This window comes from Bemisia tabaci, chromosome 4, assembly GCF_918797505.1.
Source record: "Bemisia tabaci chromosome 4, PGI_BMITA_v3".
Classification (NCBI taxonomy): Eukaryota; Metazoa; Arthropoda; class Insecta; order Hemiptera; family Aleyrodidae; genus Bemisia; species Bemisia tabaci.
In genome coordinates, this window is record NC_092796.1 from 14,718,732 (window position 1) to 14,738,282 (window position 19,551).

The 19,551-nt window shown below is 35.1% G+C and overlaps 1 protein-coding gene across 1 annotated transcript; it reads right to left on the reverse strand.

Annotated features, from left to right (window-relative positions):
* Nucleotides 1–1,018: 1,018 nt before the first annotated feature.
* On the reverse strand, nt 1,019–18,844 carry LOC109034365 (xylulose kinase). Its single transcript, XM_019047473.2, has 13 exons — nt 18,245–18,844; nt 16,869–16,951; nt 16,445–16,595; nt 15,772–15,951; nt 13,810–13,911; nt 12,635–12,766; nt 11,927–12,080; nt 10,076–10,220; nt 9,264–9,379; nt 7,902–8,075; nt 7,307–7,404; nt 5,885–6,034; nt 1,019–4,478 (listed from the first exon to the last, which is right to left on the reverse strand). Exons 1-13 carry the CDS (start codon nt 18,296–18,298, stop codon nt 4,419–4,421), a joined length of 1,599 nt encoding a protein of 532 aa, XP_018903018.2. The 5' UTR covers nt 18,299–18,844; the 3' UTR covers nt 1,019–4,418.
* Nucleotides 18,845–19,551: the final 707 nt, after the last annotated feature.

A 19,551-nucleotide genomic window follows, 5' to 3' on the forward strand; every position in this document is an offset into this window, starting at 1 on the left:
ACGAACAGCAGTACTGCCGTGCTAAGAAAGAACGCCGTATGAGCCCTCAGGCGTTGCCAAGTTTCATTCGATAAAAACCGAATTCACTGGGAAAATTTTGAATATTTTTGTCCAAAATTTTCAGATAATTTTGTACGCAATTTAGTCTAAAATATCTAAAAATTTCAAGGAAAATTATGCATTAATTGCGTCAAAAATACATGTTATATCGAAGGAAATTTGGCAACTCTCGAATGTTCATACGGTGTTCTTCCTTAGCACGGCGCAGTACTGCATTGAGGAAAATTGCATTTTCGGGGACCGAGAGAGACCGCGAGGGTTGATATTCCCGCCGGGGAGCGCGAGGGCGTGGTTTTTGGCGAGAAGATAAATGATCGCGAATCGCTCGCTAAGGAAGAACGCCGTATGAACCTTCAGGCGCTGCCACATTTCCGTTGGTAAATCACGAATTCTCGGGAAAATTTGTCAGCGTTTTTCTTCGAAGTTTTCATATAATTTGTTCGTAATTTCACCTAAAGTTTCTAAAAATTTCAAGGAAAAATATTCATAGTTTTCCTCAAAAATATACATTTTATCGAAGGAAATTTGGCAACTCTCGAATGCTCATACGGCGTTTTTCCTCAGCACGGCAGTATATCCCGCGTCCGTCGAGGGTAGCGGACGCTCCAATCGCCGCCTCTCTACTAACCAGTCTGCAGAGCCACGGAATGGTCTATTTTCGAAGGTTACATTAGGTATAAACTTACAGAGAATATTCTTTAAAACAGGCCATTACCAAAAAAAATCATAATTCCAGTTTCAGAAGGGTACTTCATGAATATTCCAAAACGAAGAACGTCTAAAAATCTTAAAGAATATATTTAGACATTCTTCATTTCGAAATATTCAAAAAGCACACTTCTGAATAGTGTTACCGATACCTCTATTTTGAGTTTTTTTTGCTATTGAAGCTACCTTCCCTGACAATGTTGTGCGACAAGGTGTTCTTTTGGCCAATGAAAACAATAGTTTAGAAATGTAAAGTACAGAAATAAACAATTTATTAATTCAACAATCATTAAAAAAGTGGTGAGTAAAACATGAGGACTATAATGCTCACGGACAAATTATGCTAATAGTTAAAACAGTAATTAAAAATTCATTTGGTAAAGGCACAAAGCTTAATTTAGTTGTGGGACAAAAAAAAGTAAGGATGTTAGTATATTGACAATATTGTTCTTCTTTTTTCTAGAGGTTACTTGGACAAGAAAATGTTATAGTTAGGAATTAAAAGTGGTATAAAATCTTTCTTTGATTATATTCTTCACATAAACATAGAAGTTCAACTAACTCTAAAAAAAAGTTTAGATTTTAATGAAATTAGAGTAACAGTATTAGCAAAAAAGACCACGCTCTTAGCACCATTTTGTCGGTTAAGAACTTCAAAATAATAAAAGCTTCCCAGCAATATTTAATAATATTAATGATATACATACCCCCCCTCTTATTTTTGCCGGGTCTTTAAGGAAACTAGGATCTAGTGCTAAGAAAAAATATTGTGATGAAAGGACTAAATTTTCAATTTGTAGCACTCATCACCAACATACAGGCCTGTAACAGTTATCGCAGCATTGAGAAATAGTATAATTTTCATTTGAAATAATTCTTAAATGCTAATCCTATGATCGTAACTGATGAAGCACAGACCCAGCGGTGCATCTAAGCAAGGGAGGTATTTTCACGATCCATATTTTCTCTTATTTTGAGAAATGAATTTTCCAGATCTCATTATAATATCTTAAAATCAAAGATGCATGTTCTACATATTACCTACGGGTATCTTGAGAATTTCATCCCCTAGTCTGAAAAGTGTAAAAGAAGATGAGGGTGACAAATAAAGGAACTGAGTGGCATTTTTGATAAAATTGAGGAGTTATCTTTTATCTCAGTGTTTCCTTCACTTACTCACAAGAAACTGAAGATTAAAGCCAACTTTTTGCCTTAATATTCAAGTAAATATAAAGTTCACCATGTCATGGGCTTTGGTGTAATTTTTCAATTCCAATAAACTTCTCTATAAATTACAAAAAAACTATCTCTCTTAACTCTTTCATTTAGTGAGACTTTACAACAGTGCAATGAACTTACAATTAGACAGGAGGCTACCTACTTTATGTATAAATATGAGAGCATTAGTCAAAAAAGTCCGAGAGAAGTCTATTTGTATCTCGTACAAAAAAAGAGATAAAAAGCTTAGCTTTATCCATAAGGAAGAACTTAGACAATACTAAAACTAGTGAGAAAACATTTACACAAAAACAACTAACACCCTCTTTGGTAAACCATGAATTAATCCCGCGTAAGGCTCAAGACAAAGATAGCACAAGGCTGGGCGAGATAAATTAAATTTTATGAAATCCTGTCTCCAACAAAAATGGATAATCTTACGCTCACTTTCCTGTAGAGGCAGAGTAAAATACTACATTGAAAATTGTACAACTTTGCGGATAAAAAATCCAAACAGAGAAAGTTCACAATGCAGCTTAGTAACATTTTTAGTCCAATAAATCGAATTAGAAACGGTTCATAATTTAACTAGGTAGGTATAACTTTAAGTACACATTATAAACAACAGACTGGGGAATGAAAGTAAAATTCATTACATTGAAGACGACTGACATAACAATTTAGTTAGAAATTAACTTTTTTAAACTGAAAATGGAGCATCTGTCAGCCTGGCATGACTGAACTCTGTAGAGCAGCTACCAAACGTACAGTCTCTGCCCATGCGCAAACTGTCAACTGCGCAGTGGGGACTATACATGCGATAGCTGCTTAACTCGCTAGAGCTGACCCACTGCATAGATACAGAGGTCTTAAATGTTAATTTTTCCCCGCCTTTTTTTTTTTTTTCAGAATAAAACTCCAAAAATAAAGTAACAAAAGTCAAACTGCTTCTTCCAAATGGAACATGAGACAAGATATCTTAAATAAAATTCATTGCACATCAAAAATAAATAATAAAACAGACTAAAAACAAAATTCTCACTAGGTGACGCATTTTTGTTTCCATAGGAATGCTTTTTTGGATAGCACATCACAGATAAGAGTGAAAAAAAGGGACAATGAAGGATGATTTACAAGAGGAGGGGGGGAGTGATACTGATGCATGAAATTCACAAAAACAAATACATGTAACCTTGTCTCAGCAAGACACCTGAGAAAAAAAATTACAGAAAATCTTTGAAGAACATTCTCTCTTTTCTTGTGTGCTGATCAAATATTCTAAACTTGAATAGTTTACGCTCGATCTAAGTAAAAAGATTAGAGTGATATTACTGATTCTACTAAATTCATCACACACCTGTTTAAAACTTAAAATTTAATCAGCGCAAATGAAAAGCTGTGAAACTAAATTGGCTAAGTACCTGACACCTTCAACTTCAGTTAACATTTCAGTTTTCTCCGGAGAAATGTTTGTGTGAAGTTGACTAAGTACCTGAACAGATTTCTTTGCATTGAACTTATTAGAAAATCTTGTCTAAATTTAAAGTATACAATCACAGGATTTAGTATAAGAGAAAATTCTCTAAAGGAAAGGAAACATAGAAGGCCTAGAAAACATAAAAATAACTTAGAAAAATAAACATTTTGGAATGATTAAGACACTTGTGCTGCAGATACAAAGATAAAAAATCTTTGACAAAAATTGGTTTTACAGTCAAAATAAAGTGACGTACATGTGTAGATTAAAAATATTCATTTAGATACTTAAAAAACAACTCATCAGCAAGCAAAAATTACCAATTGAATAATTTTAGTGACATTAGTTAGTTAACAGTATAATTTTAGAGCCTGGCCTTTTAGTTCAAACGTTTTCAACTACACTTGCTAAGCAACGATAATAGGTACTTTAAAGTGTTCAGTACAATTGAAGCACATACTAAATTTTCTCAACAATTTGTTTTTTTAAGTACAAAGATTTATGAACTGTCAGACATATTTTCTTGCGTTAACACCTGAGATTATCAACCACAAAATGCTGTACCTGAACTCATTGTGAGCAAGTAGACAAGTTTTACTTTTGCTGCATAGGAGAATGATTATTTTTTTTTCCTTTCGATCAGTCTTCATGTTCACTTGACTGGTCAATGCTACTGGTCCAGGAAAGAGAGAATCAACCTATCACTAAATTTGAATATTCTCATAGCCTATGAGACATGTATAGAAAATGTATATTTTCGTTGTGTAAAATATCACTTGAACTTTAATTATTTTGCTCCCCCAGGAAAACATTCTTTTCATAAAAAGCAGTTCATTGTTTATCCCTGAATTAAGAAATCTTCATAACTAAAAAATAATTTTAAAAAAAAATTATATTTTCTGAAGCGTGAAACTATCTTCATATCAATACCTGAGGTGAGGGTGGAGATGAGTCATCAATTTTTCTTGAATTTTGCAACTATTTTGCGATATCGCTCGACCATGGGATCATAAATCTGAAAAATCATGATGAAGAGAACATGTAGAGAACGATAATTTTTGTAGCAGATAGAAAAGTGGTCATTCTTCCCCAATTAGGTTTAAATAATTTTCAGCTCATTGATCTAATGCGAAGGGTTGTTCAAAATGGAATACTTTTTTGGTTATAGATATCATAGTTCTTCATCATATTTTTTATTCATCCTGGCTAATCCTTGCAGCTCTAATTTTTATTTCAACAAGGTCAATCACTGATTTTACTATCATGTCAAAATAAGAATAATCACTGATTACGTACTTTGAAAAGTCATTTCAAATCCTGCAATAAACTTATTTGAGACCATTTTTTGGAGAAGGAATCTTAGTCCACTCCCGTGTCAACTCCCTGATGGAAAGTGGGAAGACCGAGTTTTGTGGCGATTAGGCGTCGCAAAGCGCCAGAGAGCGCTATAAACGCGACTCATGTATGTATCTTAGTCCAAAGAGGAAAAATTTTCAAGGAAGCGATTTTTGTCAAGTTGGGTCAAAAAATATGAACTTTGAGATTTAAATTGAAAACTTTTGCAAGGTTCCTGAAAAATGAGTTGCAAGCTGTTCTATAGATTTTTCTGCCAATAGAGAATTTATAGTCTGTTCAAGATAGGAAGACGTGGGCAATGGCAATTAGTTGTACTATTTAGCAGAGTGGAGGTGGAGGTGTCTCAGCCCTTATCAACTATCACTCTTGGCGTATTGTGCACATCATACAGGAGACTGTAGGCTAGCATGCAGTGGTTTTCCCAAGAGCTTGCGCCAGGAGCATAGAGTTCTCAAAGAATTGTGCAGCGCGCAGCAGCAGACAACTCATGAACAGTCCTCTGTATGATACGAGGTTAGTTTGTGGACTTGATCATTGACAATAGCTCGAACATAAACTCGCTTCAACATAAAGCAATTAATTCAAGCAATTTTTAAAATTGCACGAAGCAATTTTCCACGGTTCTTCCTATCTTGAATAGACTGTAGGGTTGCATTGAAGTCCAAAAATTTCATACCTCCAGCATAACAGATCAGAACTTAACATTTCCTTTTTTTGAAACTATATTTTTCCAGCTTCTAGGCTTCATGACTGAGTTTTTTTTGTTGACATTTTTGGGCGTCTAATGCCCCATAATTTTAATTTACCCTGCTAATGGCTCAAAAATTTACATTTTTAACTGACTCAAAGATTAACTGAACATGCTAAATTTGGTTTTCAGAATACTAGAGAGCTTATTTGTTGAGAACTAGAAAAAATATACCAGACAAAACGGTTTCAGAAAATTTACTTATCTTCCTCCTAACAGTCACAAATTTAGACCGGCTAGTTTTCCTTTAAAGTGATCTTAAAAGCACTAAAGGGCACAAGATATAGAGATGAAAAAAGTAATAATTGATGAACTACCTGTCTAGCATCATGCGATGGGGTACAAACTAGTTTCGGAGCAGGTGCTGTTGAAGTAACATCGGAGAAGGTCAATTCTTTATTTTGGCTTTTCATCAATCCAAATTTGGCCTGATAGGCAGCACCGAGCATAGATGAATTTGAACTATCCTAGATACAAAAATCAAAACAAATGAAAATTGGGCACTGAAAATAGAGTGAATCAGATAAAATCAAATCCAGAAACCAATGAAAAAGTAAGAGCTCTTGAGTTTTAAATTTCTAAGTAATTCAATCTGTTTACTTTTTCAGGTTTGTTTCATGGCAAAATAATGTTGACCTGATGTAATCTTAAGGTGATTCGATGGACGCCATATTTTGTGTCAGAAAGGAATGCGATATATCGCATCCATTGGTTCCATTTTTTCAGCTACTCATCATTTTTCTCCAATTTTGAGATCGCAATTCTGTTGTCAGGAGACTATAGCACTCACTTACCAATTTTAACAAAGAAATTCAACATAGTAAAGGTGTGGTTATTTTAGATAGAAAATATCGTATTCGAGTGCAGTTTCGATATCAGTATCGAATGCGATGTTTCCTCTCTAAAAAAACCACGCCTTCAGTATGCTGAATTTCTTTGTTAAAATTGGTAAGTGAGTGCTTAAGTCTCCTGACAACAGAATTGCGATCTCAAAATTGGAGAAAAATGCCGAATAGCTGAAAAAATGGAACCAATTGATGCGATATATTGCATGCCATTCTGACACAAAATATGGCGTCCATCGAATCACCTTAACATCCTTTTTAACTTGTTGATAACCCTGCTAGCCACATGTGACCAATGTGTGTTGTCTGTAAAAAACTTCTTCAGCATGCTGTCAATCATGGAACTTTTGTTTCATCCATATTTTTATTCCTGCATTCCACTTTGTTTTGGACGTTTTGGAAAAAGAAAATGTTTTAGCCTCTTGAGGTTAATTGGAAAAAAACACTCATCAGTCAAAATGAGAAAAATATCCTGCTCACAATTTTAGTGTCTTTTTTTACTCGACTCAAGATGGTTCAGTGTGAGATGACTTTGCAAAGAGAGACAAATTTAAAAGAAATAATGCTGTAGAAACAGACGCTGAGGTTGAAAATAGAGATTTATAATTAAAGAGAAGAGATCAGTAGTATCCTGCAGAAAGCAACAAAGGTTAGAATTCTAAAGACCCTTGTTTAAGAAAATAAAAAAGATTATCAGATTCCAAGTTGATTTGATGCACATTAGAAAAGGAGAGACCTTGTCTAATATGCGATACATACCAAAATAACTTTTTTTTTAATGTAAATTTCAAAGTAGGTATGATCACCCAACATGAGCCCCTGCCCTGGGGACAAATTCTGGTTACCGAGCAATAATTTTGGGGTCCAAATGGGATAATAGCTGCTTTTACTTACTTGAGCATAAACAGGAGAATTGAAAACATCCGACAAAACTTGAAGCATAGCTGGATTATTTGATCCTCCGCCTGTAGCAATAATTCTTGAATGTTCACCTAAAATATGCAAAAGCGATGAGATTTTTTGCTTACATTTGCTTTGACACAGTTCAATGAAAAAATTTAGAAAAAAAACAATAAAATAAAATCACGAATATTATCAGTTTGAACAGATGGTTCTGAGTAACCACTTGAAATCATATCAGTTCCTATACGACCTAGTTCTGTCCTGAGACGCCGAATCAGATGCGTCTGACATGAAAGTCTACAGATCAACAAAAAATATCGAGAACCAAATACTGAAATTTCTATTTTCAATATTAATGGAGATATCACCCTTCAAAAAACTCGGTGATTATTTCCATCCAAGGCACAAAGGCATACCATAGTTTCTTTCACCTTGGATTTAACTAATGCAGAATTGACAGTAAAATATAATGACAACCACCCTCGAGTAAAGAACCATCGAGAGGGTTCGTACTTTTCTTCTAAAAAATTGAGTAAAGATAATTATTATTTTTTGTCAAGAAAGTTTTTGAAACTATAAATCTCACCAATTGCGAATCCTATATCTTCAGCATGAGCTCGCTTTGCAATGAACTGGCCTTCAACCAAAGCTCTGATCTCAATTTCCGGAGACTGGAATTTAGGAATAGGTTTATCATCTTCATCGTATCTATGCTCTCCTAGAGCCCATGGTATGATCTCTTGGGAATCAAAGTATAATCCTGTAACATAAGGCATTTTGACCACAATAAGAACATTTTTTTAAAAAAAAACCTTCATTTACATGGGATTTCACCTACAAACAATTTCTTTTGCAAGAGACTTCCAAATAGAGAAAGTACAGAGATTCCGCAGTGGGAATTCGAACAGACGGGCGTCAGAAAAGAGGCAAATAGAAGATTTTCAATCGTCAGATTCCACTAATGTACTTATCAATAGTAGGATTGGTTTTTCGTGAGATTACCTGAAACTTGGATTTCGCTAGTACACTAATTAGTAGTACACTAATTTATTTATGGCCGTTCATGATAGATTACTCACACTTATTGCTCCTCCGAGCAAGTACAATAGCATGTCTCATAGAAAATACCGAATTTTCATCCAGCCCAACCAAATTAAATTCTATTGAATAAAAGGAGCCCTGAATTTGAGTGAAAATCTTCAATTTTTATGACTCGTTAAACCCTCCATCTTCTTTACTTTTTAGGGTGAACAGCTCACAGTTTTTATTCACATTAAGGGACAAAATGATACTTATAATTCAAACTGGTATCTTGATCGCAAAATATTTGAGAGCTATTTTGCCATGTTTCCTTGCTGCATAAGATAAGGGTGCTGATTTCCAGTGTAAGAACATGTTTCACCAACAAGTGAATGTTTTCACTTTAAGCATATTTTCTATAGAAGAGTGAATGGTTTGGCCACAGGTGAATGTATGTCTGCCGTCATTCCAAACTTAATCATTAAAAAATTTGAACTTGTTGCTAAGAGGACAATTCTTTTGCTGGCTTACATATACAAATAGTCCATTTACGGCAACCTACTCACAGTTAAGAGAGGTGAAGAAAACTCTTTATTGGTGTTTCAAATTTACTGAGTCCAGTAACAATTCACCAATTTGTTAATTAAGAAACACCAGTAAGTAGTGCCTACCGAAAATCAAGGTCATCATGAGCTTCGTTAAAATTAACATTGAAATTAAAATGCATTCTCTTGTAATGCAAGAGAATCTAAAATGGTTGGCATTTGAAAAAATAGGCAGACAGAGATTAAAAGAAGTTTTAGCTTTCGAATCGTTACTCGAGACTTTCAACATCCTCGTTACCCAATCATATAGGCCAGTCATTCGTTTACTTTTGTATTAAGCTTAGAGGGACCTGAAAAGAACCTTACGTACAAAAAAAACTCACCTATGTAACCAAAATTACCACGGGGAGTACAGCTCAGCAGATTATTGAAATTTGACCATGACCCTTTGGCAAGGTGATCCCTGAGTCTAACTCTAGTAAGAGAGCCATTTTTAAAGCTGCAAATCACAAAAAAGAGAAGGCACTTCAGAAATTTTTCTGAAATGATAGATAGTAAAAAATAACTTTTTTCTAGGTATGCAACAAATAATTGAGACAATCTCTCATTTATTTAAATTTAAAATATTCGCGGGACACCTTGGTTAGATATTTTCCATTATTGCAAAGCAAGCAACCCCATAAAAAATCATTGTAAAACTGTTGACCTCTTTAGACTTTCTATCTTAATCCGGAGAGCAGAAAAAAGAATAAAAAATCTCTGTGCTTAAAGGCCAAAGAACTTTGACATCGATTTCACCAATTTGAGAACTACTGGAAAACCATTCGCTAGCTCTATTACCTGCAATGTATTTTGCATTAAAAACCCTACATTTTCAGTCTGGTGTTAGACATCATAACCAGGTTTTCTTACATAAATAGATTCCTTGCTAAGTATGTTGAGAACGCAGATATCTTTATTTTTCTTAAACTGTTAGTTACTTCTCTTGGATCTTAACTACAGATAAGTAGGACACAATACAAAAGGAAACTAAAACAATACTGCGGCTTCAAAAGTTTCGGTAAATGTTGCGTTAGAAAATACATGGTGTTTTAAAAAAGTGTACAAGGGATATTATTTTACAGGAACGATTTTCGAGGTATGTACAGCGTTCCCCCTAATAGAGGATCAAAAAACATCTAGAGATAAAACTTACCACAGCAAAATCATGTATGCATTTTCATCGACTGGATTCACAAGCACATGGCCATCAGGAAGAGTGACAGGTTTGTCTAGCCATAGAAATAGTGTATCACTAGTGCCCAAGCTAATTGCTACATCATTCTTTTTCAGGCACATTCCTGAGAAGAAACAAAAATGCCCTAGAGTCATGACATATATTCAGTGTATTTAAAATTTTTGAAATACATCCCTCCAATAGAATTAAACATTTCTTTCCCCGCGCAATCTATTATCTAAAGCGGCATGGTTGGATGAATGACTGGTAATTGGATACTTGTACACAAAACAAGTCTATCTACAAAAGAAATCTTCAGCAGATAGCTGTCTCTTACATGGATAAGTTCAATTCATTTGGGGATCAATGGAACAATATTTTGAAGAAGTTCTAGTCATGCTTGATGAGTGTATCAAACAACTACTCGAAATAACACTACTGTAATTCTAGTACACATAAAGGGGGGAGGGGGGTTAAAAGTGCAGTGCTGAGTAGCTGGGCAGTAGAGGATTTGTTTGCAAGATATGATCACATTTCATTACTAGTAGACATCTAACAACCACAAGATGAAAATAGGACACACCCATCCTACCCACATGCAATGATATATTCTAATAATGTGTTTTCCTCTGCATTAAGGTTTCAATTTCATAACTATCCTATGAATGAGAAATTACAGAGACTATGAAATAGAAATTATTTGTGAAGGAATGACACTTACCTGATTAATTTTAATACATTATCTTCAAATTATTTATTCAAACACACACATCATAAACAGCATTCAAATCAAATCAAAATTTGGTTGGACCAAAAAAAATGAAGCAAAAAGCGTTGAACTGGGGAACTTATATACACTTGAGAATCGATTACTCGTTTTACAGCTTGGCATAATTTTCTTTAAGGTCTCAAAATAAATTCATCACACGGAACACAGCAAAAGCATAAAACTGAGCCCTAGCCATGTGGTACTGTCAATAAAGCATTAAGATTGTCAGGTGGAGCATCAAACAAGCTGAGAAAGAAACAGTTGCATTTTCAAAAGAAAGAATAAGTAGTAAAGGAATAGCAAAAAATTGGGAAAAATAAGCCAAGGGAAAACCATTAGAATGATGAAATAAAGGATGAAAGATGGAAAGATTAGAATGAGGGAAAGCCATTAGAATATGAATGGTATTCTTTGGGACCAGACGATATCCAAAGTTAACAAAAAGAGAATTTACAACTCCATCATTAATAGTATATTAAACTATGGCAGCAAGGTATGGTAGTTAAAGAAATGGTCCCAGGACATTCTTCAGGCAACTGAGATGGACTACTTGCGTAGATCGGCCGGAGTGTCGAGGAAGGATCATATTCGGAATGAAAGGATATGTGAAATTATGGGCGTCCAAAACAACATAGTACATGACACTTTCACGAAACAGCTTGTCTGATATAGGTATGTGCAAAAGGTGCCAGATGATAGGTTGCCTTAAGAAGATTCTGGATTGGGTCTCCCCTGGCAGAAAACGTAGAGGACGCCTCGTCAAATCGTGGATTGATGGAATAAAGCAGGAAACGATGGGATGCAATTTGCCGGAGGAGTTCTGGCAGGAACCCTATCAGTGGCGGTTGGGTGTCACAGAGTGCACAGAAGTGCTATAAGAGCGACTTGTTAACAGTAGTAAGGAAAAATAAGTCTACATGCATTTACAAAAATAGCAGTCAGTCTGCGTAAAAAAATTTCACTTTTATGTTAAAATAAAAAACAAAGAAGAGAAAATACTTTGATTCTGGTCACTAAATGATACAGTATCCTCAAAAAACTATTAAAAAATAGGAAATTACCGGCTAGAGAGGCAGGATTATCACCCGTGAAAGACACTATTTTTGTGTCAGGATTAAACCCAAATCTTTCCACAAAATATTCGCTGACTGTGCCTACCAAGGAGGAGGATGCTGTTAGTTCTCCTAATTTGGAACTCAAATTAGGTGCGCATGCCTGAAAGAGAGAGCGCTTTTTCAGTTATAGCATTGAGAAGAAAAGAATTTGAGACAGGGAATTCTTCGATAGGCCTGCTTAAAATGTTTCTGGAATTACGTCTTACCAAAAAATGGAAATAAAGTAAAGATGAACAAGGAAATTTAAAAATGAAATCAGTGTCTTAAAATTACAGAAATGAAGTGACACTGGGCCTCTAGACAAGATATGAATTCAAGTCATTTGTATAAGCTCACTTCTATTTGATCTGCGTTCAAAGTCCTTGTTAATATCTCACTGACAAAGTGATTTCTGAACTTCCCATCGTGTGAATTGATTTCAACGTAAAATTTTGAAGAAAAGCCAGGTAATTATTATTGATTCAAACCTTGTCTAGTAGCTTTTTATGCTTAAAAAATTAGGTTTTGACATCTAAAAATGACACATTCTGCCTAACGATAAGTGAATATCTTGAAGTTGCAGATTTATATAGTTTTGTTTTGGATAGAGCCTCAAGTTTCTTGGACTCTCAGGTAAAAAGAGAGAAGAATTCATTGAACTCAAAAATTACTTACATCAAGGCATTCCTGGGACCACTTTTTGGATTGTACATCCATTAGATTCATGCCTGACCCATCAGAAAAATCAATGGGGGCATAGTCACCAAGAAAGAGAGAGCATCCAAAACTACTCACAAGAGATATCCGCTGAGAAAAGAACGAAAGATAGATTAGTCAATAAAAATATTTACTCCACAAGTGACCATCCTAGGGGAAAAGCACGCAAAGGAAAATTTCTTGAGAGAGCAGTTTTTGTCAAATTAAGAGGAAAAGTTAAAATTTGGGTTTTCAAGAGCAAAAATTTGTCAATTCTCTAGGAAACGCCCTCTGACAGGTACCCTAAAGAATACATTGCAGGGAAGTTTTTTTGGGTGCCAATAAGGGAAGTAGAGTCCATCATATTGCAAAAATTTTGAACCCACACGTGGCAGATAAAATTTAAAATTTCTCTGTTCTCAGTTCCACATTGTTTGAATTGCAAACTTTGAATTAACATAACTGAAAGTGTGAAAAGAGTTTGTTAAAAATTCCTTGGAAGAATAACACTAATAACTCCATTTTGAGTTAGTCAGCACTAAGGTTTGCTTTCCTGTGAATGTTCATACTTTAAATTGTTGATACCCACAACGAAAATTACCAACAAACCAAAAGTGTTTTTGGCGAATGTTTAAGTATTTTTCATTCTGTACATCAGTTATCATGTCAGTGTTCTGATCTTATATATTAGTAAATAAAATGAGTTTTGACATGCTATGTTACTGGGAATATCATCTTTTGAAAAGCAAGGTGATTGGCATTATCCATCAAAAATGTCTTTGCCACGTTTCACTTCAGATCATTAATCAAAGAAGCATGTATTTGCTTTGGTCGTTTGCTAAACAACACTGATTGGATAACGATGGAAGAGACCTTCATATATGATACCACAATGAGTGACATTGTATGCTAGTTCTTTTAAGAGCAATATCTTCATTATTATGAGAAACATTATTATGGTACACCTTGACAGATCAAATCAGATTTTGCTGGTCTATATCCTAAAACCACCAGAAACCAAATTATTATGAGAATGATGGATTCATTAGGTACTGAAATGGGCATAAAAATTTTAACTCTTAAGTTTTGACAGCCATTTTTCGGGTGGAAGAATTAAAGATGAGAGAAAAACAAATTGCTTATTAAAGACTCACCTCAGTGCCATCGTAAGCAGATGGTTTTGATTCATAAATTTTTCGTATTTGAGGCCCTGAGAAGCGTTCGTAGGCTTTAGACCCAGTGATTTCAGCTAACCTCTACAGAAAAAATTTGACAGGAAGGAAAAAAAAATTATAGAATGGCAAAAGTTGGCAGCTTGCACAATATTTAAGATTAGCGTGGTTTAAACATAAAAACAGTGAATTCCTCTGAAATCAATGAGCTTCAGAGAGAAAGAAATCACCATGATGTCAGCATTTTTTAATAAGGGCAAACATTTCTTACCATGAAAGTACCAAAGGTTGTGAAAATAGGCAAGTTTCTTTACACCCCGAGTAAAATGAGAAGCGTTGAGGATTGTTCGGATGGAAATATATTCTCATTGAAATTTTGATAATCAAACTTGAGGAAACTTTAGCAAAGTACATTATGAAAAAGTTATTTATGTTCTCATCGGTTAGTCATGAAAAGCATTTAAAATAATAAATCGAGCTGATCTCTCAAAATAAAAGGCACCTTTCTGTAACCTTGTCGTTGAGCTGGTGTGCAAATGCATTGTTGCAGCACTAATATTTTAGTATTTAGTGATTTGATAAAAACAGAAAGTATTTGCTAACACCTATACACAATGCTGCAAATTAGAAATGGGCCTGTTGCAAACTTTTGCAAGAGCAGAATGAAGAGTTGTTTCCTATAGATAATGCCTCAAAAATCACGATGAGCGCATCGGCAAAGTCTGAAATGCACTCAAAACTTCACAATCTGCGTAAGAAATTTGCGTTATTTTGAGCTTCCCGCTTCAAAAACGATACTACTGCACAGGTGAACATTTTGTTAGAGGAGTCGCTCCATCGTCGGCAATATTCATCATGGCCGACGCTTGCGCAGTTCCTCGCGTAATTCGAGGAGAGTTCAAGGTCAATTAAGGCGGGCGAGGAAAATATGAACGTAAACACGCCGATTGTTATATGGTTTAATCCTGTTCAAGTGTTATCTCGTCCCATCACACGTGTTTTGGCGGACTGGCGTCGGCCATGATGAGTATTGTCGCCAATTGAACGACTCCTCTAACAAAATGTTCACCTGTACCGTAGTATCGTTTTCGAAGCGGGAAGCTCAAAAAACCACAAATTTCTTACGCAGATTGTGAAGTTATGAGTGCATTTCAGACTTTGCCGATGCGCTCATCGTGATTTTTGAGGCATTATCTGTAGGAAACAACTCTCAGTTTTGCTCTAGCAAAAGTTTGCAACAGGCCCATTCTGACAGCATAATCTGCTACGCATATAAAACAATAAAGTTTCACCATTCTTTGAATCTCACCATTGAATTTGAAACTTGACACTGAAAAAAATTTCAGTGGTTGCTCAATCAATTAAAACTGAGAGACAGTATTGCAACCAACCAATTCCAATTCACCTTTACTTCAACTTTCAACTTTTACTTCAAGTGATGCTATCAATGTAAAGCAAAAGTTAATTTTGCAGATATTTGCTCTTTTAGCAAAATGATTATTGGTTAGCAATTTGTTGAGTATTTTTTTGCCCTAATAATGACTGAAGAATGACAGATTAAGCAGTTTAAAAACCCAGTTTGACAAATTAGGATTTGTTTATCACATAAAAATTTTGGCACGCAGCTCATCAGTTGTTGGTCGAATGAGAGAGTTAACTTCCTAAAATAACTTTTACACAATAGAGACGATAGTATTACAGGAGCTGTTTTATATTATCTTTCTTAAAGTTCCTTGATTTGGAAGTTCCTCAGATAAGAATGATAAACTAATCTTATAACAGACAATAAATTATGAGTGGCAGTAGCCACATCCAGGCAAGTCACCTATCCTCCAACAATTGGCAACACAGCACAGCCCGGATGAGGTGTCAACACCATAACTAAACGTGACTAGCTTTTTTGGGTTTTTAGTTGCGGTTCAGTATAAATAAAACAAGAATTACCTCCGGTCCTCCGACAGCTTTTTCCATATCACTGCACTGTTTTGAGGTGCTTGAATCCATCCAAACAGGTCCATAAGGGACAGAAAAACTTGAAGCTAACTGAGTGTAAAGAAAGTTTGATGGATCTAAAGATTTGAGAGTTTTCCTTGCATTGTTCTGCCAGTAAACAGTCCCATGTTGCTAAAAATGAAAAAAAAAAATGAAATTGTAGGTGGAATGGAAACAAATATTCTGGAGGTGAAGAAAATCTTGATGAAATTTTTACTCAGCTTGTGAGCAGGGCCTATGGCAAGAGAAGATACATGCAGGACTACAAAAAAAGTTGGCTTTCAAAAAAGTTACAAAAACTTCAAGATATCGTAAAGAAAGCTGAATGAATGACTAACAAAACCAATTTGTTTAAACTTCTACTGTATTTTCTTTATAATTTGAGGCAAGTGCAATGCTTAAAGCTAAAAAATACAGAAAGTTCACCAAAAAGCCTTCTCTCTGGAATATAAATTGGCAATGAAGATTCTGCTATCCAATGCCTCGATTATTTTTGACTGCGTTTTACATGATTAAAAAAAGACACATTTATCAGCATTTAGTGATTATTTCCTTATTATGTCAGGATCATTTTACTTACTTAAAAAACACTCTTTCATGTAGTAAAAGAAATCAGGTAACTCACCTGCCCTGATCCAGAGACTGCTGCCAATTTGCTAAAATCTGCTCCATCTGCTCCTAATTGATCCAATAGCAAATCGAGTGCTTTTACCCACATGACAGTTGGAGCAGTGATATTTTTCGGATCTGAGCCATGAATAACTCCACAATGGGTTCTGAAAAATATTAAAACAAATTTAATGCACACAAAATAGATCCTCTTTACCTACATTGCAAATATACTGGTGAAAAATGTTGCGGAAACACCGTTAAGACGATAATTTTGGCAGTAGCATTGTGACGATGATTACACACCACTTTTTGCCAGACGGAAATGTTAAAGCCTGCAGCTATAATGATGAAAACAAAGAAGCCAGTGCATGTTCATTTAAATTAATTTCAGTTAGGTAAGTACTGCTGCAGGTAGGAATAACACAATTAGAAATTACCTGTATTCTGGTAAAGAGCTGTCAAACTGTACATGCGTTTCGTGGAGAATTTCCAGTTTATGGTTCACAATAACACCTTTCAACTGAAAAATACAAAATGAATGATGATAAGTATTTAAGTTGGTTTGAGCAAGGTGCACAATTTTTTAATCGACACATAAATTTACAGTCAGAAAGATTTTGGATGACTTTCATGCGAAATAATTTGAGTTAATTTAATGAATAATGAATATGCAGGCTGATTGACATATTGACGGCGTAAGTCAGCAATCACATAACTCGGTTAGCGCCATCGCAGACTTCCTGTCATACATTCTTCTCTGTGCGAAGAAAAGTCCGCAAAACACTTCAAGGAATAATGTCAATTTGTTCTCCTTTTAAAAAATAACATAGAGGCGGAGATTTTCAGACAAGATTTGTGATTGCAGATTTACGCCACGGATATACCATAATTTGAGATGTTGTATGCTTACAACTTTCAAGTCTAAAAAGAAAAACTAGAATACCTATATTTAGAAACTAATGAGATTTATCTCTTGAAATATTGACTGCTTTTTTGCTTCATCCTATACCTAGGTACACAGTTGTTAGTAAACAGTTAAAACAATGATGCCCATCAGTTCTTCACAATACCTATTCAAACTAGGTACCTTGAGATTTTGAAGTCATCATTAAACAAGTACATATGCATGACGAAAAATTTCTTTCGGTTGGGTGGGGGGAGGCAAGAGCTCATTCATACGTTACAGCCACCTTAAAGTCCTGAGGAAGATTACTCTAGCAGTTGATGTGCAAGTCATTTTTAACTATCCTTGATACTTGACAATCAATCTATGATAAAAGGTAACCACAATCAATTGTAAAGCCAATTTTTCTTGAAACGACCCTTAATAAACATCGAACTTGCAATCGCTTCTTGGGCGCAGCAGTTCCTACAAAGTTCAGAATATTGTTCGCATCAAAAAAAGAATTGAACTGATCCTTCAAAGATATCAGTGAGCATGTAAAGGTACCGAACAAAATCAGCTTCAAGCAAGTTCTTGCAAAGGTTTCTTTTGGAACAGGTCAAATCAAAACGGTGATTAGCGAGACAGATCTTTGAGTTAAGACTCCAGGTGATATGGTCAACTTGATAAAGTTCTAAACCAACAGGACAATATTAATTACTGAAAAACTTCTGTGATGAGGAGTAATAAGCTGCTAGGCTGTATAAAAACCATAAAAAATTGCGCTGATAATAGTTTTTAGTTTCTTCTTTATGAACTGAGTTAAGTAGAGCAATAAACTTAACACACAGAGAGCCCTATCACATTAGGAATGAGCCTAATTAAAATTTTAAAAATGAGATACTTCTCGTTTATAACTTTGTAACTAACCTGTTGAGTGCTAAAATCTAATCCAAGATAAGTAGAATCTTCTTCGGTCACCATAACGGAGGTACTTGAAAATAGAGGGGCTATTTAAATTACCAGACAATGGGGAAAAAAATTGGACAATTAAAAGGAAAGAATAAGAGCTAAATCACAGCGGAACAGTGACGACTGAACCTGAAATTGATGAGTTAATAAAAATACAACTTCATGAGTTTACGGAGGAGGTTGAACAACTACTGATAAAGAACAGCAGTATGAGAAAGTGAAGACAGCGATCTCAGGAAACCCAACTGTTATCAAAGGGCAAGGGTTCATTTTCCTCGGGGTTTATTTTTTTTATTACTACGATTAATTAGCAAAAATAGTCTAAGTAATGTTCCAGAAAACTCAAGCTTGACGGTGTTGAGGAGCATGATCACTGGGTGCTTGTCCAAAACAACAGGAGATAAGTCAAGTTAGAATCCATCGTGGTCGATGTACTTGCACTGAAAATACTAATTAATAAAGGCCAATTTCACAGAAAACACGAAAAAGAGGCTGAAAAGCTGCAACTCAGCTGGCTCAGGCAACGATCTGAAATCGCACTGGAGATAACTGATAACGATAACCTCAAAGTGTAAACACGAATTTCGAAAACACACAGTGTGCAACGCTGCCAAATGCTACTAACACAGATGATTTCAAATCTTCTCAAGAAATTTAAAATTTCAATTTGTAAATAATTAAAAAAAAAATTGTAAAAATAATTTATGGAAATCTGGGTCTAGAAATTTGAGAATGAGGTTTGAATAATTCTTTAAAACTGAGAACTTCCAATGTTGGTGTAAGATACTTTGGCAACGTTGCAGCAATTCATGGCGCGGAAACACATGTGCTTTCAAGTGTGAACCGTGAAGGCTCACGAAGGATTCTGGTCACGCAATCATGGTTTTGATCTGTTGCGCATGACCGCCATCGAGAGACAGATTGATCGAATTGATCATTAGTTGATTAAAATGGTAAAACATGCAGTTTAATGATCATGAACTGTAACAAAAAAAAGTAAGAGCACTGAGCACTTAATGGGCTGATATCAGAGCACTTGGGCGCCTATGCTTCTCAACCAGAAAAACATGCACAATAAGTTTGTGTGTAAGAAGTTGCCCTCAGACTTTATTTTTTGAAAGAATACTAACTGGTACTTTTTATGCGACTGCAGTGCAGTATATAAGAGATTTTAGATTATCACTGTATTCAATGTAGAGGTTAAGTATACTTTTAGTTCGAAACATCGCTGATCAGAACAAAAGAATGTGTTTTCTCATTTGCCG